This window comes from Eubalaena glacialis, chromosome 11 (assembly GCF_028564815.1).
Source record: "Eubalaena glacialis isolate mEubGla1 chromosome 11, mEubGla1.1.hap2.+ XY, whole genome shotgun sequence".
Lineage (NCBI taxonomy): Eukaryota > Metazoa > Chordata > Mammalia > Artiodactyla > Balaenidae > Eubalaena > Eubalaena glacialis.
In genome coordinates this window covers 140,687-166,014 of record NC_083726.1, presented here as the reverse complement: position 1 = coordinate 166,014, position 25,328 = coordinate 140,687, and the positions used below count along the sequence as shown (strand labels likewise).

Sequence of the window (25,328 nt, the reverse complement as noted above, 5' to 3'; positions counted from 1 at the left end):
TTCCCTCCCCCAGGCCTGCCGCTTTGGGCACGTGCAGCACCTGGAGCACCTGCTGTTCTACGGAGCCAACATGGGGGCCCAGAACGCCTCGGGGAACACAGCCCTGCACATCTGCGCCCTCTACAACCAGGTGTGCCTGCACCTGTGCACACGTGTGTGTACGCACAGGTGATGCTGTACAGTGACTACCTGTGTGTGCACGTCTGACCCTGTGTGTCGCGCCACAAGTGCGTCTTCTGCCTCCTGCAGTGAGCTGTGGCCTTGCAGGCCTACGTGTGCGTATCAGTTCCCTGCACACACGTGTCACACGTGTGTGTTCTGCACAACCAGGTGTGAATTGTGTGCATCTGGGCCCTCTGGGCCAGGTGGGACCTGCACGTGTACACCTGACCTGCTTGTCCCTGTGCTACAAATGTGTGCGCTGAACATGGAGGCGTGGGTGTGTGTGCCCTGCACTCCTGTGTGCGCATGTGCTGTCGCCCAGTTGCAACCCCTACTCCGACCCTCCCACAGGAGAGCTGTGCCCGCGTCCTGCTTTTCCGTGGAGCCAGTAAGGATGTCCGCAATTATAACAGCCAGACAGCCTTCCAGGTACACCAGTGTCTACAGGAGCACAGGGCTGCCCCAGGGCGTGTTTGTCTGTGTATGTGTGGCTTGGTCTCTCTAGACCTTGCTTTTTTTCCCTGTAGAGTAATACGGGAGCTCTGACCCCAGGATCGCCCCAGGGTGGGGTGGAGGAAGGGGGTGAGCCAGTGCAGTGCCCAGCTCGTGGTGGGGGTGTTCGTTGAGGATGGTTCCCTTGGTCCCCCTTCCAGGGAGAAGAGAAGAGGGTTAGAGGGCTCTGGGGCCAAGGGAGAACAGGTGTGGGCCTGACCTACCAGAGACAGGTGGGGTGCAGAGGCCAAACCAGGGGCGAGAGGGGTGGTCCCAGATCCCGACTGAACTCAGGTCATGTTTCTGGGCCTTTTCTCTGGCCAGGTTTGGTTCTTAGCACCAGGATGACCAGATGGATGGGTCTCTGTGTGGCCTGGAGTTGGTGGGGGGAGTCGGGGACCACGTCATGGGGACTTTGGACACGGAGGGAGCTGGGACTCCACTCTCAGTGGGAACAAGGGCCTTCATAGGAGACGTGGGAAGAACAGGTCTGGCCACTGACCGTCCAGTCAAGGGGGCAGAGGCAGCAGTGGAGGGCTTTCTGGATGATGAGATGCAGGGTGAGGGCACGGAGGAGAGAGGGTGACAGGAGTAAGGTAGTGGTGGGCCATGGCTGAGACAGAAAAGATGGTGTGTGGAGGGGCCATTAAGAGAACAGGCAGAGTGGCCAGCGTGTCCCAGCTTTAGCTCCGAGAGTCTCGTGTCCCAGGAGACCCCTCAGTCCCATGCAGACTGGGGTGGTGAGTTTAGGCAGGGGACAGGGTCCGAACCTGGGGCCCCCAACTGAGGAAGACCCCACACAGGAGTCGAGAAGGAGCCACCAGGGCCGAGGGGAGGCGAGTTTGGTGCTGCTGAGCCTCCCTCCTGCTCCTCCCCCCCACAGGTGGCCATCATAGCAGGGAACTTTGAGCTTGCGGAGGTCATCAAGACTCACAAAGATTCGGATGTTGGTGAGTTCTGCCCACCCAGGTCCCTGCTGAATGTGGATTTGTGGGGGTCGTCGGGGCCCAGCAGTGCAAGGGTCAGTGGGGATGTTACAAGGAAGCCCCCATACCCTGAGCCTTTTCCTCCAGTTCTCCCAGTACAACTGGGAGTGGTCCATTAGTGGCCCTTGCAGGTATGGGGAATGTGCTGAGGGAAGGGCCTGTGTAGGGTGGACAAAGGGTCAGGGTCAAGGTCATGGTTAGGTGAGGGCTGTGGATTGCGGTTAGAGTCAGGTCAGGGTCAAGGGTATGGTTATAATGGCTAGGGCTGTGGGTTGGCGCGCCAGTGCTGGGTTTAGAGATCAACTTAGGTTGAAAGCAGGTTGAAGTTAGGGTCAAGGTTTGTTTTCCTGTTAGGTCGTGTGAAGGGCCAGCAGGGGACATGTGGCAGTGGACCCTCAGTGTTTCACTTCATCCTGGCCCATAAAGCGGTTCAAGGGGCCCATAGCAAGCCTCGACCGTTGTATGCACGCGTAAAGAAATCAGAACACAGCGGTGGGGATGCACATGGGAAAGGGTGGCAGCGGTCTCGGGGCAAAAGGGGCTCAGCCTTCGGCAGCCAGTGCTTCAGGGGGAGCCCCGGACGTGCCCCAGAAGGAGAACCAGGGAGTGCCCTGTAGTCTGAACCTCAGGGCAGGAGGGCTCACATCGGGCCTGGGTCGGGGGGCACCCACTCCCATATCAGTCCTCCAAATCCTGCCGCCCCTCCCTGTGTGGGGTGGCTGGGGGGTGGGCCTCTCTTCCTGGAAAGCATATTTTCTGGCCAGAGGCTGCCCCCTCCAGCCAGCTAGCCATAGAGGGACTTCCTGCTCAGCTCCCTCTGTCCTTGATGGACAAGGCTTTTCTGCCCACGGCTCTCTTTGGAACACAGACTCCAGGCTCCCCTTTCTGCTGGGACTGCGATATCCCGATTTTTATAAAATTTAAAGTGACAGTGGACAGCAGAGGGCTAGAGCTGGTCTCAGGTTTTGAGTCCTTGTTGGTTCTAATGTGAGGTTATGGTCAGGCAGGGGTTAAGACTAAGGCCAAGTTCATGTTTAAGAAGTCTTCCTATGTAGAGTCTCTCCTGAACGGTCCTCCCCACAGTGAGGCTTGGTTAGGAGCCCCTTGTTCCCCAAGCAGGGTCAGCGGACCGTGAGAGTGAGTAGGCTGCGGAATCAGTAGGTGTGAGTCGAGCTCATAACTGCGCTAATGAAGTGCTGTCGGCTTGGGGCCCAGGTTCTGCTTGGGAGAGAACTGTGATGAAGTTTGAGGTGTGAATTAGGGGTGAGAGAGCAAGGGCTCCAGTTAGGGTCTGGTTGGGGCTGCTGAGTGTTTGGAGGTGGTTGTTAGCCTGGGAGAAGCCTGGTTTGCGGATGTGGGTTCCCTCTTCTGCTTGTGAGGTCACCTTGGGAAAGCTGCTTGGGACCTCTGTGCCTCAGTTCCTTTCAGTAAAATATGGTTACTTGCAACCCCTTCCCCCTCTGACCTCATGTGGGATTCGATTCCGTGGGTCTGGACTCTGGCAGGTGGCCTTGAGGGTGGGGGCCAGGCCACGGTCCAGGCTGAGAGTCAGGCAGGCCTCAGCTGCCCCTCTTCTTTGGACAGACATGCTAGGGCTCCTGGGGTCACCATTATCTCAGCTTTCTGTCTGCCTGATCCAGAGTGACCTCACCTGGCTGGGGTTAGGCGTTTGTCGCTGAGCTGGGAGGTCCATATCAGTTAGTCCCATTGTGTGCATCAGCTCTGCTGGCCATGTACCCTTACCTGCTCAGGTGTCACACATACACTCAGAAGACACAGCCAGATGTTCATGAGTATTTATGATAAACCCTGTTATTTTAATTCACTCTTTTAACAACCCCCCAATGAGTGATTGTTGTTAGTCCATTTTTACAGAGGAGGAAAGTGAGGCACAGAAGGGTTAATGGCAAAGCCTGTCTTCAGTCCTGAGCAATCCAGGGATCCATCCTTGTTACCCCACTCCCTCTGCACACCCTCCCTCCATGAGTCAGTTGTCATGTCCCACCCCAGCTTGGGGACCCGGGTGGGACCTGCACACAGAGGAGGAGCAGCAGGGAGGCTTTGCCCAGTCATCCTTCCTTTTCCTCAGGCACGAAGCCCACCTGGAGGGATCTGGTAGGCTGAGACCTGTCACCCTTCCGGGGACAGGTCACCTGGAAGCCTCTTGGCAGCCTCACCTTCCCCCTCTAGACTGACCAGCTGGAAGCAGGGATCCTACCTGGGAGCAGCCACCTCTGCTTCCTCACCTGTTGCCTTGGGCTACCTTGGGTCCACAGGCTCTCCCACCCTCTCTTGTGTGTACACTTTCAAGTACACTTCTCACTGACTTGCTATCCCAGAGTGCTTTTGAAGAGTGCCCTAGGGAAGTGCTTCTCACTTTGCAATGTACATTTGAGTCACCCAGGGATCTAGTTAAATGTAGATTCTGACTCAGAGGGTCTGGGTGGAGCCTGAGATTCTGCATTTCTAAAAGCTGGAGGTGAGGTCCAAGGCCCACACTTTGCATAACAGGAGTCTAGAATAGGGCTTGGCGAACAATGCCCCCAGGCCAAATCCAGCCCACCGGCTGTTGTTGTTGTATTTTAATCGAGGCTTTAAAATTGAGGATTTAAATTCAGTTAAAATCAGATTCATGTAACATAAAATTAACTATTTTAAATTGAATAATTCAGTGGTATTTAGTACATTCACAACCAACTCTATTGAATTCCAAAACATTTTCATCCTCCCAAATGGAAACAACATATATATTAAGCAACTATTCCACATTCCCCTCTCCCTCAACCCTTATCAACTATTAACATACTTTCTGTCTGTATAGATTTACCTATTCTGGATATTTCATTTAAGTGGAATGACCCTTAGTATTTGGCTTCCTTGTTTTCAAGCTTTATCCATATTGTAGGATGTATCACTACTTCATTCCTTTTTATGGCTGAATAATATTCCATTGTTCGTATATGTGACATTTTGTTTATCCATTCATCCTTTGATGGACACTTGGGTTGCTTCCACCCTTTGGCTATTGTGAATATTGCTGCTACGAAGATGTGTGAAATGTATTTGCTTGAATACCTGTTTTCAATTATTTTGGGTGTACACTTAGGAGTGGAATTGCTGGGTCATATGATAATTCTATATTTAATGTTTTGAGGAACTACCAAATTGTTTTTCACCATTTTGCATTCCCACCAGCAATGTATGAGGGTTCCAAATTCTTCAAATCCTCACCAACGCTTGTTATTATCTTTAAAAGAATTTTTTTTATTAAAAAAATTTTTTTATTATAGCCATTCTAGTCCAAGTGAAGTGGTATCTCATTGTGGTTTTGATTTGCATTTCCCTAATGGCTATTGATGCATCTTTTCATGTGCTTATTGGCTGTTTGTACATCTTTTTTGGAGAAATGTCAGGTTCTTTGCTCATTTTTATTTATTTATTTTATTTATTTAAAAACATATTTATTTATTTATTTCAGCTTTGCCGGGTCTTAGTTGCGGCACACGGGATCTTTTAGGTGCGGCATGCGGGCTTCTTAGTTGCGGCATGCATGTGGGACCTAGTTCCCCGACCAGGGATAGAACCTGGGCCCCCTGCACTGGGAGCGCAGAGTCTTACCCACTGAACCACCAGGGACGTCCCTTTGCTCATTTTTAAATTGCTCATAGAATAAGTTAGGAAGTGTTCCTACCTCTTCCATTTTTGGGGAAGAATTTGAGAAGGATTTTGCTAATTCTTCTTTAAATGTTTGGTGGAATTGATTAGCGATGCCATTTCATGCTGGATTTTTCTTTGTTGGGAGATTTGTGATTACTGAGCCAATCTCCTTGTTTTTTATGGGTCTGTTTAGATTTTCTATTTCTTCTTGAGTCAGTTTTGGTAATTTATGTTTTTCTAGAATTTGTCCATCTAGTTTGTCTAATTTGTTGACATACAGTTATTCATTGTATTCTCTTGTATTTCTTTTTACTTGTATAAGGTTGGTAGTAATACCCCAATTTTCATTTCTGATTTCAGTTATTTGTGTCCGCCTTTTCTTTTTTTTCTTAGTCAGTCTAGCTAAAGGTTTGTCAATTTTGTTGATATTTTCAAAGAAACAACTTTTGGTGTCATTGATTCTCTCTGTATTTCTATTCTCTATTTTGTTTATCTCATGTAAGCTTTATTATTTCCTTCCTCTGCTAGCTTTGGGTTTGGTTTGCTTCTCTTTTTCTAGTTCCTTAAATAGGTTATTGATTTGAGACCTTTATCCCTTTTTAATGTAGGTGCTTACAGCTATAAATTTCCCTTTTAGTACTGCTTTTACTACATCCCATAAGTTTTGGTATGTTGTATTTTTGTTTTTATTTTCTCAAAGTGTTTTCAATTTTCCTTATGATTTCTATTTTGACACATTGATTGTTTAAGAGTGTTGTTTAATTTTTCACATATTTGGGAATTTTCCAGTTTTTTTTCCTGTTCTTAATTTCTAGCTTCATTCCATTGTCATTGCAGAAGATACTTTGTATGATTTCAGTCTTTTTAAATTTATTGACGCTTTTTTGGTGACCTCATTAATGATCTATCCCGGAGAATGTTCCATGTGCACTTGAGAATAATGTGTATTCTGCTCTTGTTCTGTGGAGTGTCCTATATATATATATATCTGTTAGGTCTAATTGGTTCAAGTCTTCTATGTTCTTATTGATCTTCTCTCTAGATGTTCTATCCATTATTGAAGGTGGGGTGTTAAAGTCTTAAATATATTGTAGAACTGTCTATTTCTCCAAATATATCAATGTTTGTTTCATATATTTTGATGCTTTGTTGTTTGGTGCATATGTATTAATAATTGTTAATCTATTTGACGAATTGACACTTTTATCAATATATAATGTCCTCTGTCTCTTGTAACACTTTTTATCTTTAAGTCTATTTTGTCTGATATTAATGTAGCTACTTAGCTCTCTTTTGGTTACTATTTACATGAAATATCTTCCTTTATCCTTTTATTTTAAGTCTACTTGTGTCTTTGGATCTAAAGTGATTCTTTTGTAAATAGCACATAGTTGGATCATGTTTTTAAAATCACCATCTGCTATTTAAATAAAGTTTTATTGGAACTCAGCCACACCCATCTGCTTATACATCATTTGAGGCTGTTTTCATGCCGCAGTGGCCGTGCTGAGTCCTTGCAACAGAGACTGTATAGCTGGCAAAGCCTGAAGTGGTTACTATCTGATTCATTACAGATGTTTGCCAACCCCTGGTCTAGAACATCTTTTACAGTTTCTCTGGTTATGGTCAACTGCAAACAGTTCTATACAGTGGTAGTCTGGTGAGATTTGTCACACGTCACATGTGGCCGTCTTTGTCTCTCTGGAAGCCTGTGAAATAGGCAGTTCCAAGACCTCATTTGGCTGACAGGAAGGGCAGGCTTTTACCCCTGAAGGTAGAGGTAGAGGCAGTTTGGTATGTGACCCGCCCCGCATCATAGTTTCAGTCATGGGGTGACCAGCTGTCCTGGTTTGCCTGGGACTGAGGCAGTTCCTGGGACATAGGATTCTACTTTTAAAATCTGGAAATACCAGGCAAACCAGGACAAGTTGGTCACCCTTTCTGGCTGCCCAGAGTCTCACCTGTCCCCCCTCCCCCCTCCCAGTACCATTCAGGGAAACCCCCAGCTATGCGAAGCGGCGGCGGCTGGCTGGCCCTAGCGGCCTTGCCTCTCCTCGGCCCCTGCAGCGCTCAGCCAGTGACATCAACCTGAAGGGTGAGGTGCAGCCAGCAGCTTCTCCTGGACCTTCACTGCGAAGCCTCCCCCACCAGCTGCTGCTGCAGCGGCTGCAGGAAGAGAAAGGCCGGGACCGGGATGGCGACCAGCAGAGTGACGGCAGTGGCCCCGCAGCAGGCAGGGGCAGCCAGAGTAAGATCAGGTATGTGGGGGCCGGGACCTGAGCCAGGAGGAGCCAGCATTAGGGGGGCAGGGCGAGGCCTGTTGGTGCCTGGCACCTCTGCGGTGATGAGCTGAGGCTTTGGGTCGGGGGGTGGCGGGGTCTCTTTGGACGGGAAAGGGAAGAAGGTGAGGTCCTGTGGCCTGGGGCAGGCTCCCCCATGCTGATCTCTGGTTGGAGCTGGACTTGTCCCGAGGGCAGTGGGCAGCTGAGGGAGAATGTTGTGGGCAGAGGGTCTGGTCCGACCTGTGGTTTAGAAAGGTTCCTGCAGTGCCAGGGAGGACGATGAGGGCTGGGATGAGGCAGGGCTGGGTGACGTGTGGCAAGAGGTTAGGGACTGGAGCTTCCTCTCCATGAGGGCTCAAAATCTATAGGTGGACCCTAGCCCTGTTCCCAAGGGGGGAGTCTTCATCCCAAGACTCCCTCTTGGTGTTTCCCCAACCCCTCTGGCCCTGTATAACCACAGGACCCCATGGTTCTTCTCTTTATCCCTCACCATGAGTGCTGGGACCCTGAGAACCAAGGACATCTGAAGGACTTGGCATTCCTAGAACTTAGAGCAAAAAGCCTGGGCGGGAGCCCCACCAGACTCTGTGGGCTGGAGCCCCGCTAAGCTGAGCAGTGGGGAGTGGAAGGTAGATACTGGCTCTGCAGACAGATGGACGGGCTCCAATGCAGTCCTTGCATCTGCCGCCCGTGTGGCCTTGTGCGGATTAGCCAACCACTCTGTGCCTGGGTTTCTCATCAGTAAGGTAGGCTAATGCTACCCAAAGGCTTTCCTTTGGGAAGCCTTCTGGAGCCTGGGCAGTGAAGGCTCCCTACTGGGACCCCCTGGCCCACAGCAGCGGCCTGCTGCTGCTGATTAAGGCCTCTCTCCTCGCTGCACCTTGAGGGCAGGAGCTGTCTTTCTCATTTCCCACAGTTGCTCCAGAGCCAGTCCCATAGAAGGTGCTCGGGAGACATGTTGATTGAAAGAGTTACATAAATAGCACTTTGTGTTCACAGTGACAGCTGGGCTGAGCAGCGTAGTGTGTATCATATCACTTAACCTTGACCGTGTATGAGGCTGTGCTGTATTTTACAGATGAGGGTCCTAACTCTCAGGTGGGGTAAATGACTTGCCCAAAGTCACAGAGCTGGGAAGCAGCTTAACTTGCCCCCAGGTAGACCTGATTCCCAAACTTTCTAAGCCTGAGCGTTCAGCAGAGGGCTTGGGGTGCAGCAGGAGCTTATAAAAGCCATTTCTTCCTCTGCTGTCGTCCCTGCTCATACAGCCTCAACCTGTGATGTCTCCTCTGTCTCTGCGTGTTCCTACCCAGACTGCAAGGCTACCTGTCCTGCCCCAAATCACCTCAGTTCTCCCCCAAAACTTTTGCATGGCCCAGTGGCTAAAAGAACAAACTTTGGGATGTTTCAGTTTTGCAGATGGGCTGCTCCTGAGTTGGAGCTGTGTGGAAGCCCTGCTTTCATGTAGTTTTCGTATATTCGGTCATTCTTTTAGCAAACACAAGCTAAGACCTGCTCTGTGGGGAGAGCAGAATTATTGTAACTTTTTTTCCAGCAAACATTTAGTAGGTGCCTAGGGTGCCTGATGTGGTGGGGGGCTAAGGGCGAAGCAGCAGCTGGGGGGGAGCGATCCAGGTAAGGGAGTCCCCCAGTGAGTGGCCAGGAGGGGGCTGAGGAAGTTTGGCGCACCTGGAGGGAGAGGGCCTCAGGGGGAGAGATCACCTTTGGTGAAAGGAGAGAAGGTAGACTTCCGAGTTTGAGCTGCTGTTGGGGGGTGGCGGGTAGAGGTGGCCAAGGTGGCAGTTTTCCCCTGGCTCCCCCTGTTGGCAACGCCTGGCATGAAATGTAGTCGCAGAGTCCCCACCACCATCACAGAGCCGGACAGAGAAAGGTGCATTCGGAGCTGAGAGGCAGCAACTTAACAGTTGGCCGCAGGAGCACGATTAGGATAGTTGAGGTTTTGGGAACAGCATTACGCGCGGCCGGGGGAGGGAGAAGAAGGTACCCAGGCTTGTTACTGAAGTGTAGCTAATTCTCGTCCCAGAGAGCCTGGCTATTGGCGGAGAACGTGGACCTAGTCGGCCTAGGTGCCAGGGAGCCAGTGCAGGCCGTTGAGCAGGGCAGAGGCGTAGGGCCGAGGCCTCAGGCTCGGTGCCCAGATCGGGGGAGTGGTCCGGGCAAGGCGGTCAGCCTGGAGGGGGCATGAACATCCGAGGCAGATGTCCAGGAGGAGAAGACCCAGGTCGGGAGGGGGCTTCTGGCGCCCAGCACACGCAGCGGTCAGGGTGTGAGGAGGCCAAGGCCCGGCTGGAGGGTGCGGGCGCGGACCCGCTGGGGGAGCCCCTCCTGGCGGCGAGGCGAACCTTCACGGAGGCGCTTCCCTCCTGTCCGAAGCCTCCAGTCTCCTCCCCGGCTCCCACCCGGCCGGTCCCGCCTCCCCCTTCCCCGCGCTCCTCCGCCGGACCGACCCCTCCCCCAGCTTCCCCTCAGGGCGCCGTAGTTCCCCCTCGGCCCCTCGGCCTCTCCCGCGTCGGGGCCGCGGCGACCGGGCCGCACGGGGAGAGGAGGGAGCCCGGCCCGCCGCCCGCAGAGGGAGGAGCCGGGCCGCGGAGGAGGCGGGGCGCGCGGAGCGGCCGCGGCATGGAGCGAGCCCGGCGCGCCCGGGAGCGCAGCCCCGCGGCTCCGGAGCCCTGAGCGGGCGCGGCTCGTGCGCTGGCGGGAGCGGGCCGGGCGCGGCGGCGCGGCCCATGGAGCGGCCCCGGGCCGGGCCCCCGGCGGGCGGGCGGACGGCGGCGGCGGGCGGCGGGCGGCGGGCGCTGCGGCGGCGGCTGCGGTGAGGCCGGCGGCGGGGCCGGGCCGCGCGCCATGGAGGCCCCGGGCGCCGGCTTCGCGTGCCCGCTGCCCCCCGGCATCGCGTCCGTCACCTACGTGTTCGTCTACAGCCCGAGCGGTCCCGGCGGCCCCGGCCCCGCGCCCGGCCCTGGCCCGGCGCCCCCCGCGGCCCCCGCGCCGCCGCCCCGGGGCCCGAAGCGGAAACTTTACAGCGCCGTCCCCGGCCGCAAGTTCATCGCCGTGAAGGCGCACAGCCCGCAGGGCGAGGGCGAGATCCCGCTGCACCGCGGCGAGGCCGTGAAGGGTGAGGGGGCGCGGGGGGCGCGGTCGCGGGGGGCGCGGCGCGGGGCCTCCTGGGGTTCGCGGGCGCCACTCTGGGGTGCCCGGCCCGGCTTCCCGGCGACCGTGGAGGGGCTGATGCCATTTTGGGGCGTCTGTCATTAGGGGTGTCCCTGGGAACTCTGAGTCGCCGTGGTCATTATGGGATGCATCTGCCACTGGGGATTCCTTGTGTCACTGTGAAGGGCTCTGTCAGGGAGGGGTGTCTGTCTTTATGGGGTTCCTGTCGTGGGTCCCTCTCCATCCTGTCATTTTGGGTTTTCCGTGTCACAGCAGAGGCTCCTCTCGTCATGAGGGTGTTTCTGTGTCATGCTGGGGGCTGGTGGTGGTGGGGTTCTCTGTGTTCGTAGGACCTTATCCTATTTCAGAGCTTCCTTGAATTATGGGGTTCCTGTGTCACTTCTGGGACTTTCTTCATTGGAAACGCTTGTGATATGTGGGAATTCTCTGCCATTCTGGGGGTATCTGTGACAGTTATGTGGGTGTCTGTAATGAGGGGGTCCTGTGCCATGACAAGCTCCGTTCATTACGAGGGTCTCTGTCATCACTGGGGTCCTCGCCTCATGAGTGCTCTCTGTCCGTGGAGCCTGAGAAAGACACAGTTGCGAGGGTCAGCTCTCCATGGTCCATCCTGTGGCCTAATCCCCTGGCCACAGCACAATGGCCCTGAGCTCTTGGCAGTGACCCCTGGGGTGGGCGACAGAGCAAGGTTGGTTGGGGGTTGGTTGAAGAGGTGGGAGGAGAGGGGTCGGCTGGGAGGGCAGGGGTAGGATTGTGGCCCCTGCCTCTGCCTCTGCCTCCTGTCCCCCCCTCGAGTGTGTCCATCTGTGCGTCTCTCTGTCCCCCACATGCCCATCCTGTGCTGTGCCCATCTGTTCTTTTCTCTCTTCTGTGTGGATCCCAAAATTTTCCCAGGGAAAAAGACAGGAGGATGAAGGAAGGGACGGGAGGAGAAGGAGAGAGAGGTGAAGGGTGGGTGGGCAGAGCCTGAGCCTGAGGTGGTGGAGGTGGAGCTGGTGGTGGTGGTGGGAGAGGTGGCCTCCGGCTGCCCTCCTCTGCCCTGACAGCCTGTCTGGCTTCTGTCCCTCCAGTGCTCAGCATTGGGGAGGGCGGTTTTTGGGAGGGGACCGTGAAAGGCCGCACGGGCTGGTTCCCGGCTGACTGCGTGGAGGAGGTGCAGATGAGACAGTATGACACGCGGCACGGTGAGTGACCCCTGCGTCCCCTGCGTGGCTCCTGAGGGTGCCGCCCCTTCCAGCTTCCCGTTGGTCTTGCTTGGAGGCAAATCCACATTGTATACACAGAGAAAAGACTAGAACAAATTCAAACACACGTTCAAAGTAGGCGCAAACTCGTGTACATGACAGACACAGCACGCATTCATCCCATACTTACTTACCAGCACACATGTGTGCATCTGGATCCTAGACAGCTGTGGAGACACATGTGACGTGCCCATGGGACGCACACGTATGAACGTGCACCAGTCTGTGATCCCACGTGTGGCTCTCAGTGACCACAACCCTTCCCAGACATGGTTCTCACAGAAATGCTGGGTACTTGGAGTGTGCGATTGCTGTGTGGCTGGCAGACAAGTAAAGAGGTCAGTATGAGAAAAGAGGCATCTTTCCAAAGTGGACAGATTGTCCAAGTGGGCAGTGCAGGGAGGCCTGGACCAGCCAAAAGGAAATGAGGCCAGTTGGGCCCAGAGGGGCTGTCATGGGTGCCCTGGGGCCAGGATGGTCTGAGGGCAGCAGGTGGGGGATGGCTGCATCCTTAGCCTGCAGGGAGGACGTGAGGGCAAAGGCCGTGGCTCCTGGGGCTGGTGAGCAACCTCGGTCCGACCCTGCTCACCACCTGAACCTCCAGGAAGGACCCCTCTGGGAGTTGGGATCTGAGGTGGTCCTGCCAGTGGAAAGGAGAGGCTGGTCCTTTCAAGACCCCAGCCAGGGCTGACTGCACACCCAGGAGGCCCCTCGACCTGCAGGTATTATTTCTGGCCCCGAGAGCTGGTGGGACAAGGGAGCCCCCTCCTGAGTGGTGGCTAGTGGTGGTCACTAGTGGTGTGTCTGGACCCAGGGTGCACACCTCTGTCTTTCTGCACATGAAGGGCTCAGACCCAGGGTTGCTGTGCTCCCTTATCCTGGGTTGCGAATTTCCCCAGGGGAGCCCACCCCTGTGTGGCCTGGACCCCTGCCCTGGGTGGAGCGTGGCAGAGCCCAGGGAAGCAGGCGTGTGGCCGCTGACCCACTCCTGAGCAGGAGCCTTTACTTTTTAAAAAAAATTTTTACTTATTTATTTATTTTTATTGGAGTATAATTGCTTCACCATGGAGCCTTTACTCTCATGCCTGGCTGTTCACCGCCTCACCCTGACGGCCCTCCTTGCGGCTGGGAGCCTGGGAGGGACACGACCCCCTGTTGTCTGCCCATCGTGGGCAGGTGGGGTGGTATGTGGGGAGGGGAATGGTTTCGGAAGTTTGGGCTCTGGTGCCAACTGGACGGGAGAGGGGAGGGGAAGGAGGGGCCTCCAGACCTGCGTAGGGAGTGGGTCCTGTGCGCCCCTGTAGGGTGGGCAATGAAGGTTCTGGTCTGAGAACTCTGTGGGTCCCGGGGCAGTTGGAGCTGAGTCTGAAGCTGGGGAGGAAGGAAGGGAGGTCGGGACTGGAGTTGGAATTTGAGAACACCCCATGTTTGTTAGGTGTTTGACGTGTGCTGGACCCTGTGTTGGGAGCTGGGATCACAGGGGCTGGCTCCCTGCCTAGCGGGGAGCAGGCGTGCACACCGCATGGCTGTGACGGGCGTGAGCACAGGGGGCTCCCTGGGTCGGTCTGAAGGAGTCAGAGGGGCCTTTAAAGCAGAGGTGTTGTTTGAGCTAAGCCTTGAAGGATCGCTAGGACCATCTAGGTGGTCAGCATGATGGGGGTGGGGGCAGAGCCTGTTGGCCAGAGCACGGCATGGCCTTCTAGATCTACATGTGCTGGCACCCAGTGTGCCCCAAGCAGTGTCAGGATGCCTGGCTGGGTTTTAAGCTCTTTTACATCTAAGAATTCACTGACTCGTCCCAGCATGCCTGGGAGGTGGGGACAGTTGTTGTTAGTTCATCTCTAGGAGGGTGGGTTCCACAGCCCAAGGAGCAGAGTCTTGTTTGCAATGTAGGCCGTGGGCTGCAGGCTCTGTGCTGTAGCTGCCACGCTTCATGGGCTCTGGCTGAGTAAACCTGTGTGTTGAGGGGAGGGTGGCAGGGATGGAGTGGGGAGCGTGAGGGCTGGTCAGGTGTCCTGGGACCAGGGGCTAAAGTTTGTGGCGGTGTTGCAGGAGGAATCTGGGGGGCGCTGTCCTGATTGTGCTGGTCATTCAGGACTAGGGTGACGGCCCAGGCAGGGCAAAGCAAGGAGATGGAGACGGGGTGGGCAGGGCTGGACTGGAGTCATAGAGAAGGCAGAGGACACAGGGCAACCTGCTGAAGGAGCTATAGGCCTCTGGGCAATTGTGGGGCTCCTAGACAGGGGAGGCTCTGGGGTTTGTCATCTGAAAGTGTCAGAAGGTACCTGGGTAGATGGATGGGCAGGGAGACAGGCCTGCGGGGGCCGCCTGCTGGGAGGGGGTGGGAATAACCTCTGTCCTCACCTGCAGGCCCGGCCGCCAGCTGCTCTGGGCAGAGTCTCTGGCTTGGGACTCGGGGGCTGAGTTCTGCCAGAGGTGAGAGGGCAGCCCAGGAACAGGAACCTGCTTCCAACAGGCCCAGATCCAAAGAAAGATCTGTTTCTGAGACTGGAGCAGGGACAGAGAGGGACTTAGAGCCCAAGGAGGGGATACTGCCAACGCGTGTGGGCCAGGCCGATGCCCAGGGTCAGCAGAGAGCAAGGCTCCCACGGCACCCATCTGGGTGAAAGGAGCAGTTGCAAGCAGGGAGAGTTGAGCTGTGAGGGGAGGGAGTGGGGAGGCGGCCCTGGGTATCCTGGAGGCTGGTGTAGAACACCAAAGCTATGGCTCTGGCTGGCATCCTCCCTCCTCCCCCTTTCTTTCCAGTACTGGGGGTGGGGGGGGCATGCGGTGTGTTTTCATTTGAGCTGGCTTTTACGTGTCTGATTATAAAACTGGAAAATGAATTTGCGTTATGTAATAATTTGTGTTTGGTCGATAAATATAAAAATAGGAGGCCAGTGATCTGCAGAAGGTCTTTTTTTGGGGGAGGGGTCCTTCTGCAGGCAGGCACTGTGAACATTTCCGAAGTGGGGTCAGCGTGGAGAAGGGTGTGGTGGAGGTGAGGAGAGGTCTGGGCCCTACCTGAGCAGTGCTGAGGCCTGGCCTGCTCTGGCTTTGGGGACGGCAGGGTGGTGGGTGCAGGTGTGCTGCAGAGGGAGGAGAGGGTGTGAGCACTGGGGACGGTGCCAGTGAGATAAAACTATAGGCCATCAGAACCTAGGGGGCCTCCAAGGTGAATTTTCCTGCTTTATAAGGAGAGGGCCAAAAGGGACTGTCGAACATACTGAGGATCACACAAGTTAGTGGCAGGGGTCTGAAATCCAGATCAATACTTCTCCTGGTATCTGTGTCTGCTGATGTTAACAGGAGCTCTTCTTTCCATCCAGCCACCGCTCCATCTACTCTTTTTTTTTTTTTTTTTTGGCTGCATTGGGTCTTCGTTGCTGCGCGTGGGCTTTTCTCTAGTCGCGGTGAGCTGGGGCTACTCTTCGTTGCGGTGCGCGGGCTTCTCATCGCGGTGTCTTCTCTTGTTGCGGAGCACAGGCTCTAGGCATGCGGGCTTCAGTAGTTGTGGCTCGCGGGCTCTAGAGCGCAGGCTCAGTAGTTGTGGCGCACGGGCTTAGTTGCTCCGCGGCATGTGGGATCGTCCCAGACCAGGGATCGAACCTGTGTCCCCTGCATTGGCACGTGGATTCTTAACCACTGTGCCACCAGGGAAGTCCCCTCTGTCTACTCTTCCATCCATCTATGCTTTCACTCACCCACCCATCCTGTCATCCATCTACTCATCCATCAACCCACCTAGCAGACCCAGTCCACCCATCCCCTCCTTCCATCCATCCCCCCACCCCCCTACCCTGCTCTCTTTCCCTCCATCCACTTATACATACATTTACCTTTTGGTCCATCCTTCTGTCTGTCTCTTGTTCCATCCATCCCTCCATCCATCCACCCACCCACCCACCCAGCCAGTTGTCTACCTGTCTGTCCTTCCAGTTGGCATTTGGAACGCCTGTTATGTGCCAGGTGCTGTGCTTGGTGCTAGGATCACAGAAATAAATGCGACGTGGTGCTCACCCACAGGAGCTTGCAGTTAGTGGAGGAGACAGTCGTCAGAGTCCTAGGTGCCCTCTCAGACCTCCTTTCCCACCGCTCTGCTGCCGCCTCTGCCCCAGCTGCCCAGGCTGCTCACGGTGCCTTGAACACGCTGAGGTGACACCTGCCACGTGACTTTGCCCTGAGTGCCCCCACTCCCAGAAAGCCCTTTACCCACATGGAGGGCTGCTCCCTTACGTCCTCGTGCCTTTGTTCAACTCTCCCTTCCTGGGGAGGCCTGCACGTGACCACCTAGAATTGCAGCGCCCCGAACGGCTTCCTTTTTTCTTACCGCTTACCAGCATTCCACACGTTCTGTGTGTACCTGTTTCTCGTCTCCTCTCTCTCTTCAGCTGTACAGTTTAGCCTGTAAACTCCGCAGGGTAGGGGGGCTTCGTTCTGTTCTCTGCTCCATTCTTGGAGCCTGGTACGTAGTAGGAGCTCAGTACGTACTTGTTGAATGAATAAATTAATCTTGAGGAATGCTAAGCTGGTAGAGAGGGGGGAGGAGCTGCGGGGTGGAATTTGAGGTGGTGGTGGAGCTGGAGACAGAGGTGCTGGGGGCTGGGGGCCAGGAGTGGGTGCAGGGGTACCAGAGGATCCAGCGTACAGGCAGCTGGAGAAGTAAGCCTGGAGCAGGGAGGGTAGTGCTTGGAGGTGCGGACTGGAGCCTGCAGGCTTGCAGGACATCAGCGAGGCCGAGCGTGGCCGAGGGTGGGGCAGCTCCGCAGTGGCTGTGAGGGACTTTGAGATCAAGAGTACAGATGGGGATAAAGCTCTGTGGGATGCAGTGACAGCAGGATAGGGGGACCTAGCCCCCCATACGTGGACCCCTCCCTGCCCACGCAGAGGTAGGGTCTGGAGCAAACGACCCCGTGAGGGTGAGCATCCCTGTGGTGAGGGATACGTTGAAGACACAAGGCCACCTCAATGCCAGTTCACAGGGGTATGTAGCGTGACATTTGCACATGACTGTGGGTCACGCACACACAGACATGCACACGTATGAGCACAGCACCTGCACATGACTGCAGGTCACACACAGAGACACGCCTGTATGAACACAGCACTTACACATGACTCCAGGCCACACGTGCGTGTGCGCACACCTTCTCTGCCCTTAGTTTTGGGGCTTGCTGACTCTCTCTGTGGTTGCCCTGGCCCTGTCCGGTCTGCTGTGTGCAGCCACTCAGGAGAAAGATGAGCCACAGCTTCTGCCCCTGTCTGGACCCTGACCCCTAGAGGCAAAATTTCCTGCATGGTCCCCTCAGCCTTCTTACCTAGGACCGCTGGGCCCAGGACCCCAGCATTTGGACCCCCCACTTCCACGTGGGCACTACCAGGCCAGGGGTGTGTGCGTGCGTGTGCGTGTGTGCGTGCGCGTGCAGAGGCTGGTAGCCGGTGTGCTTGAGAGGGTGGTTCACGCCACTTGGAGGATGAGACCCTCCGTCAGCTCCTGAACCTCCCCTCAGAAACCCGGGAGGACCGGACGAAGCGACTTTTCCGCCACTACACGGTGGGCTCCTATGACAGCCTCTCTGCACACAGGTACAGGTGGGGCAGGTGGGCAGGCGGGTGAGGGTGGGCACGCGTGCGATGGAACGTCAGATGTGGAGGGAGGCCTCCCGGGTGAGTCCAAGGACAGCTCCCAGGGAGGACTGTGCCCGTGCCCGCGGGATCCTGTCTGGGGCACGTGCTTTCCCGGCAGGCTTCTCCTCACCTTTCTGTTTTCCTCTGTCAGCGATTATGTCATTGACGACAAGGTGGCCGTCCTGCAGAAACGGGACCACGAAGGCTTTGGTTTTGTGCTCCGGGGGGCCAAAGGTAACGGAGGGGGGTATCCGGCTGGCAAGGGCTGCACACCACTCGGGGTGTCTTCTGTGTCCTGCCTCTGCTCCTCTCCTCTGCTCTCCTCCTGCTGCGCCCCTGCCCCCCTTTCTTCTCCCCCACCCCCTTCCTCTCTCCCTGCTGTGACTCTGTGTTCTTGGTTTGGGATGTTGGTAGGAGGTAGCGGGTCCTTTCCCTCATTGGTTCCCAGGATCTCTGCTCTGCGTGTCTAATGGAGCGGGGGCCTTTCTGGTGGGGTGAATGGCGGGGGCGGGGGGGGGGGTCTCTCAGAGGGGTGTGTCCTGGATTCCCGGGCTGGCTCTTCTCGCGCTGGGCAGCCCCCGCCTGCTGCCCCCCGGCCCAGGTCGTTCGTGGGAGGTTGCTGTGTGGCAGCCACCTCCACCTGGACCCTGCTGGCAGGACGCCGTCCTCATTGCCCTCTCCCCGTCCCACAGCAGAGACCCCCATCGAGGAGTTCACGCCCACGCCGGCCTTCCCGGCGCTTCAGTATCTCGAGTCGGTGGACGTGGAGGGCGTGGCCTGGAGGGCCGGGCTGCGCACGGGGGACTTCCTAATCGAGGTGAGGCTCGTCCTTCCCTGTGCGGCCCCGTGGGGTGCTGGCCTCCGAGCCCGAGGAGGACTCACCTGGATGGCCCCCGGGCCCTGACTGTCCCAGGTGAATGGAGTGAACGTGGTGAAGGTCGGGCACAAGCAGGTGGTGGCTCTGATCCGCCAGGGCGGGAACCGCCTCGTCATGAAGGTGGTGTCAGTGACAAGGAAGCCTGAAGAAGATGGGGCTCGGCGCAGAGGTGAGGGCTCGGGCTTGGGCTTCGGACCTCGGTGCCCAGTCTCCCTGCTCTGTCCCCTGACCTTAGACCTTTGACCCCAGGCCCATACTCTTCTCATCACCCCCGGCCCCAGACTGCTGACTGCTGACGTCAGAGGCCTGAACCTAGGCGAACGCCCACGTGCGCCGCCTGGGTGCCAATCCCTGATGTTAGACAGCCAACCCTCTCCCGGCCTCTGACCCCAGGTTGCCCTCCTAAGATCCCTGCCCCCTCCTTCCCGGCGCCCCCCAGCCCCTGGCATGGAAGAGCCCTCCTTCCCGACGCTGCCAGCAGCTGCCTGGAGGCCGGGGTTGCCATAGCAACTGTGAGGTTGACGCTGCCGCTGCCGCTTATTGTCGGAGGGAAGGGGGAGGCGGCACCTGAGGGAAGAGGAAAAGCGTCTTCTCCCCGCGCCAACGTCGCGGCACAGCTTGGGCCCAGGAGGCTTTGCTGGCCGGGTCTAGCCCAGCCCAGGCCCTGGCTTGGCTGACCACACCCTGGTCCCCCGAGGGGCAGTGGCCTCCAGGCCTGGGGGGGGGGGCGGCCCTGGGGCAGCAGGAGCCCGGCCTGCCGGGAGACCCCTCCCAGCCCCCACCCCACGACTCTGCCCTCGAAGCCTTCCACGTGGGCCCTCGGGCTGAGGCTGGCCAGCACTGTGACCCCCCCGGGGCCCTCGACCACTGCCTGAGGCCCTGGCTGCCCTGGCCCAGCCCGGCCTTCAGCACCCCCTGAGCTCCCAGCGCCATGAAGAAGTTTGCATCCAGCCGCAGCCTGAACAAGATCCTGGCGCAGTGTGACTCGTCCTCCCGGGAGTACGAGGAGATCCAAGCGGTGGAGCGCAGGTGGCACCTGCACCTGGCCACGCCGCGCTGCCTGCTGCTGGACAGGAGGTCCAAGGCCTCCCTCTTCTTTGCAGCCCCGCCGCCCCCTAAGAGGGCCCCCAGTACCACGCTGACCCTGCGCTCCAAGTCCATGACGGCGGAGCTTGAGGAGCTTGGTGAGTGACAGGGCAGGCGGTGGGCAGGTAGCCCAGGGTGGGGGGCCAGGTCAGGGGAGCTGGGCCAAAGCCAGCAGAGACAGAGGGGAGGGAGGACGGAGAGATGGACGTATGGACAGGTTAGAGGTAAATGGGTGGGTGCTGAAGTGGTGGGGGAATTGGGTGTCTGTGGGCTGAAAAGGGAGCTGACGTGTGGATGGATTGAGGGCTGAGGGGCAGGGTGGCAGGGCTAGAGATGGACAGTGGGACCACCACGTCTGGCAGTGGGGAATCAGGCCCTGGCTCACCAGTGTGTTTGCATGTGTGTGCACATGCTGCCTCTGGCCCTCCACACCTCCAGTATGACTTTACGCCTTCATTTCATCCAAGTGAGAAAAGGGGACCTGACCTTTGCTCCTGGCTCTGCCAGGCACTAGCTGTGTGGTCTTTGCATTTCCTTTACCCTCTCAGCACCCGTTCACACGTCGGTTACACAGGGGTCAGTAGAGTGAGCTGCCGACCTCACGGGGCCGTTGTGAACATTGCTGGTACAATGATGGGACAGGTCCTTGTAAGTTGCAGGAGGCAAACAGGAGTGTGTCAGGGCTTTGATGGGTATGTGGGGGGCACGATCCCAGGGTGACCACCAGCAGCCTCATCGTGGGTGTGTCTCGATATATGTGACCGTTAATAGCCTCATCACTGGCGTGTTCAGATATACATGACCATGTCCTGACATACGTGACAGTTCATAATGGTTATGCCCTGACTTACATGACCATGAACATCTTTATCATGGCATGTCCCAATACACATGACTGTTAACGTGCTCTATCCTTCTATAACCTGAACCCAGTTCGAGTCCCAGACTTTGCTCTCATTCCAGCCATAGAAGGACCCCTGACTGGTCCTGTGCTGAGCTCTAACCCAGGCGTGGGCACAGGAAGGGCCTTGATCCTGGTTCTAGACTGAGCCCCAACCCTGGCTTCAGGCTTGGTTCTGCCCCAGCCATAGAAGGAACCCTTACCTGTCCCCTAAAATTATTTCTGACCTCCCTCATGGACTGATCCCTGACCCTAGTCCTTTGCTGAGCCCTTCCCTTCCAAGCAGGTACTCTTGACTGCAGTTTAGTTTGGTGTGGAGGACAGCCACCAAGATAGATTAGGCTGATGTGGTCAGGACCTTCTTCCCCATAAATATTCTGAATAAAGTAAAACTCTAAAAATACATAGCCATCTCAAAACAAAAGAAGAGGAATTTCCCAGTTCTCAAAAATGAAGAGAGAAGTCAGAGCCAAGGGAGTGAGAGGAAGCAGATGCTCCCATAGTCCATGAGGGCTTGGGACCGATACAGATCCTACGGGCAGGGCACTGGGGCTCTGATACCCCCACAAAGCCAAGAGATGGGGGAAAGCTGGAGGCAAGCACAAGACTTGGAGTTAGCATCAGAAGGACTGGAAACCACAGAATACCACGAAGAGACAACACAAGGTGTGTAAATACAAAGTTTGAGAGAAGTGACAGAACTCATAATGAAAGAACAACACAGTGGGGGGGGGAAATAAGGATAAGCAGATTTAAAAAGGATTCCTAAAGAAATGTTATTGAAACAAAAATACAGCCCCTGAGATTTTAAAAACCCGTGCCTGGGAAACAGTATGGTAGACCCACCTGAAGGAAGAAACTATGAATTAAAAGATAAATCTGAGGAAATTACCCAAAATTCAGCACAGAAAGATAAGGAGATGCAAAATATCAAAGAGTAGATAAGAAATATGGAGGACAAATGAGAAAAATCCCAGCCTAAATAGAGTCCCAGAGGGAAAGAGTAGAAAGATTGGGGAAGAGACAATATTTGAAGAGTAAATGGCTAAGAATTTTCTAAAATTCAACAAGGACATGAGACTCCAGTTTGCAGGAGTGTAAGTCTGAAGCAATGAAGTAAAAACAAAGCTACCTCTAGACCTGTCATAGTAAAATTTCACAACACCATAGACAAAAAGAAAAATCTTAACTGCCAGAGAATGATGACTTAGAAAGGAACAGGGGTCAGACTGACAGCGGAGGTCTGATAAGCAGATGCTAGAAGACAACGGAACGGTAACTTCAAAGTCTTGGGTCAAAATGCCTTTCCACCTGTAATTCTATGCCCAGTAACCTCGCTCATTCAAGAGTAAGGCAGAGAAGCCGGCAGACTCCGGGCCCCGGGGTCACAAGGGTGCAAGGCTAGTCATGGGGAGCTGACCCATTGCACTGATTGAAGATCCAAACTGGTCAATAAACCAATACCGGTAGGCAGCTGGGTCTGGCTAGACCCCACACCAGGCTCTGGTGGATGGTTCCTGGGAGTCTCTTGCCGGTGGCTGTCACGTGGCCACGTTCAGCTGCATGCTCAGAAAGAGGTGCTGGGCAGCCTGAGGCCTGTCATGCAGGGACCCAGGGACTCTGCCCTGCAGAAACGGAAGATTTGCCTTCTGCTCTCTGGGCTGCTTCTGTGTGCAGAGACCAGTGGATGGAAGAAGAGCCTCCTTCCTCTCTGGCCTGGGCGTCCCCTCTGTTGCCTTGTGACAGGGTTGCTCCACAGACCCCTGTCTTCCAGAGGGAGGGGGCTCACTCTTGCGGCCCGAGGTCAGCATCCTTTTCACCAGCTTTTCCTGAGCAGAGTCTGGGGGAGGGCGAAGGGACAGCCTACCACAGAGCCTCCATCCACACTGCTGAGTGAGGGGGTCACAGCTTTTGTTGAACTGGACCCAGGCCCTTCCCATGGCTCTGTTCAGAGAAGGGCCTGGGCAGCTGGGAGCACAGGAAACCCACTCCTGCCCCTGGACGACAGCTGTCCTGGGAAGCCAGGCCACCTGCCGACCTTCTGTAGACACACCTGGTTTGAGGAAGCCAGGCCAGCATCAGGGTTTTCCCAGGTACCTAAGCGATCATCCCATGATCCAGTGTTTGGGCTTTTACGGGATAGAAATAAGACCCGTGGGTTCGTTGCCAGCATAAACATGTCAGTTTTCTGTCACAATATCGAGGGCTGATAGGGCCCTTTAGTGTCTGTAGTCTATTGAGAAGATGACCTGAACACCTGGGAAGAAAGAAAAGTGTGAGGCGACAGAAAAAGCAGGTGGCAAGGATGGGGGCTCACGCAAGGTGGCTCCTTGTGGCTTGGAGGGCCTGCAGGAGGAAGAGGAAGGGAAGGTATATCCTGGGGGGCACTGGTGTCCCAGAAAAGGAAGGGCTGAGGTGGCTGGCAGAAACAGCATTAAGAGGAGGGGTTGGGTGGGGACTCTCCTCCTGAGAAGGGAGAGAGAGGGAGAAGGAGGGAGGGCGGGACCCCTCTAGTGCCCTGCAGCCCTGGGGCCCCTCACGCTCAGCAGGTGCTCATTGCATAGCTCGAACCAAGGACGTGCTGGGGCTGCAGAGGTTGGTGGAGACCCAGGCCAGAGGGGGCCCTGATGGGTCCAAGCCCCTCCTGTTCATCCTCTTTCCCCTAAGAAATCTGGAACTTCTGGGTTCCTTTTTCTTTCGAGATGAGAATGTCAGGGCAGGTGCCATGCCAGGGTGTGGTCCCTGACTGGCCTTGGTCTGGAAAACACGCTGACTTGCCTGTTGTTGGAAACACACTGCAGGAATGCTTGTGGGTGGCCACTGCACCATTGGTGGCCTCTGAAATGGGTTTTTATGGGGTTTTGCCTTTTTTCTGAACAAACATTTGATTGAACCAAGTGTGACTTAGTTTTGCGTCCACACAAGTGTGTGCATGTCTGTGTGTGTGTGGACGTACACAAGCACGTGTGAGAGTGTGTGTGTGTGTGTGTGTGTGTGTGTGAGCATGCATGCACACAAGCATTGTCCCTGCTGTGGTTGTTCCCACCTTGAATTTCATGTACTGACTTGGCATTTGGGTCGATTTGCCACTCACGATCTGACGAGGGTATAGGCCAGGGGTGGTGGGGGTCTGGGAGGTCCTGGCTGTTGGGAGGGTAAGGATGGGCTAGGAGCGGGTGGGAGTGGGGAGTGGGGCCCGGGTGCCGAGGGACAAAGCCTGCCTCTCACCCCGTTTACTCTGTTTCTTGATTCCAAGCCTCCATTCGGAGAAGGAAAGGGGGTGAGTCATCTGCTGTGCTCCGGGCCCAGCTTTGCCTGACCCTTGGCTGCGGAAGTGCTTGTGTGTGACGGGGCTCCAGTTCGAGTCAGGGGGTCTGGGAGCCTGGGTTGCACCCTCCTGTTGGCCTTCTCTGTGGGGGGCTGCTGGTGGCACAGTGGAAGGACCTGGGAAGGGTCAGATGGGCCTGGGATGGTAAGTGTGGCCACAATCCTTGAGGGCTCGAGTGAGCTGGGGGCAGCGGGGTGAGGGCCACAGGGGCTGCTGAGGCAGAGCTGGAAAAGCATCCCAGTGGAGGCCACAGCTCGTGCCACAGCCTGGAGCAGAGGGGGGAAGGGTTCAGAAGGCCCAGCTGTGGAGCTCGCTTGGGGAACAAGGTGACTGACTGGGTTGATGGGGGCGGGGGTGTCAGGTGCTCAGCCCCAGCCCGTGTTGCTTCTCTCTGCTTGTTTTCTGGGGCTCCTGTGCCTGGTGTGTGGGTCCCATTTCTGTGCTGATCTGTTATGGGGTCAAGCCTAAGGCTGACGCCCTTTAGGAGCAGGAATCTGGGCCCCAGAGTTTTGTCGCCCAGGTTGTTGACTTGACCACCCCTGCCCCTCCCGTCAGACCTCCCACCCTGTATCCTTTGAAGCTCCTTCCTGTATGTCCTGGATGTCCAGCCTGGCTAAATGAGGCACAGCAGCCAGGCGGGGACAGAGTCTGGGCCTGGGCGCTGAGGTCCAGTGTCTGGTGGGGTCTAGGGCCTGGCCTTTGCCAGCCGGCTCCCCCTCACACGGAGACTGGAGCCTCTGCTGCACAGGAGTCCGTGCGAAACAGGGGCCTGAGATGGCTTTGTGGCCCCAGGCGTGTGTGTTCACTCGCTTGTCTTTGTGCCTGGTGCCCGCCCACCCCTCACTCCGGGATCCACCGGGCCTTCCCTGTGCCAGGGACACACTTGCCCGTCTGTCTGAGCCCAGGTTCCCTGTGTGACCTGCGGTCTCACCCTCTGAATTCTCCCGTTGCCCTTGCCCCGGTCCCAGGTGAAATGCTTTCCCTTTTCAGGGTCTTTTCAGGTATAAAACAGATGACTAGGTCTCCTCTGGGGACACTTTTCTTCACACCTTTGAGGCAGACACACAAGCTATTTCTGGAATATTTTGGTTCTTTCCTCAGCTCATTAGCGGGGCTCCCAGGGTGCTCTGCTGTGGCCTGTGTGCTTCTTCCAGTTGTAGGGGAAGTGACGGCGATTCGTCGCCCCCGCAGGCCCCTCATGCCTGCTTGGATCCTGGTTCAAACAGCTGCATCCCCAGCTGCGTCCCTGCCACATAGCGACTCCTGACAGCCAGTGTAGTGCCCCAGACCTGGTTCCTAATGGGCTTCATTTCTTTTGTTAAGTATCTAAAGTCATTTATTTAAGAATATATTTTTCTCATTTTGTTGGGGATTGGTGTCAACCTCACCAGCTTGTAGTCTGCAGAATTCTTGATTCTTTTCCTTTTGAAAATAAGTCTCGTCTGGCCTCAGCACCATCGCCCCATGGCCAACAATATTCGCTTTGCTAATAA

General features: G+C 55.8%; 1 protein-coding gene across 6 annotated transcripts in view; it reads left to right on the top strand.

Moving 5' to 3' along the window:
- SHANK3 (SH3 and multiple ankyrin repeat domains 3) overlaps positions 1-25,328 on the top strand; it is a 50,194-nt gene that overhangs the window by 6,236 nt on the left and 18,630 nt on the right. For all 6 annotated transcript variants that reach the window (XM_061205717.1, XM_061205719.1, XM_061205720.1 and 3 more), the window contains 11 exons: positions 14-130; positions 514-591; positions 1,538-1,604; positions 7,282-7,555; positions 10,522-10,715; positions 11,842-11,955; positions 17,526-17,601; positions 17,795-17,877; positions 18,336-18,460; positions 18,557-18,689; positions 19,624-19,704. In XM_061205717.1, the coding sequence (XP_061061700.1) occupies positions 14-130; positions 514-591; positions 1,538-1,604; positions 7,282-7,555; positions 10,522-10,715; positions 11,842-11,955; positions 17,526-17,601; positions 17,795-17,877; positions 18,336-18,460; positions 18,557-18,689; positions 19,624-19,704 (1,342 nt within the window). The remainder of the gene's footprint in view (positions 1-13; positions 131-513; positions 592-1,537; positions 1,605-7,281; positions 7,556-10,521; positions 10,716-11,841; positions 11,956-17,525; positions 17,602-17,794; positions 17,878-18,335; positions 18,461-18,556; positions 18,690-19,623; positions 19,705-25,328) is intronic.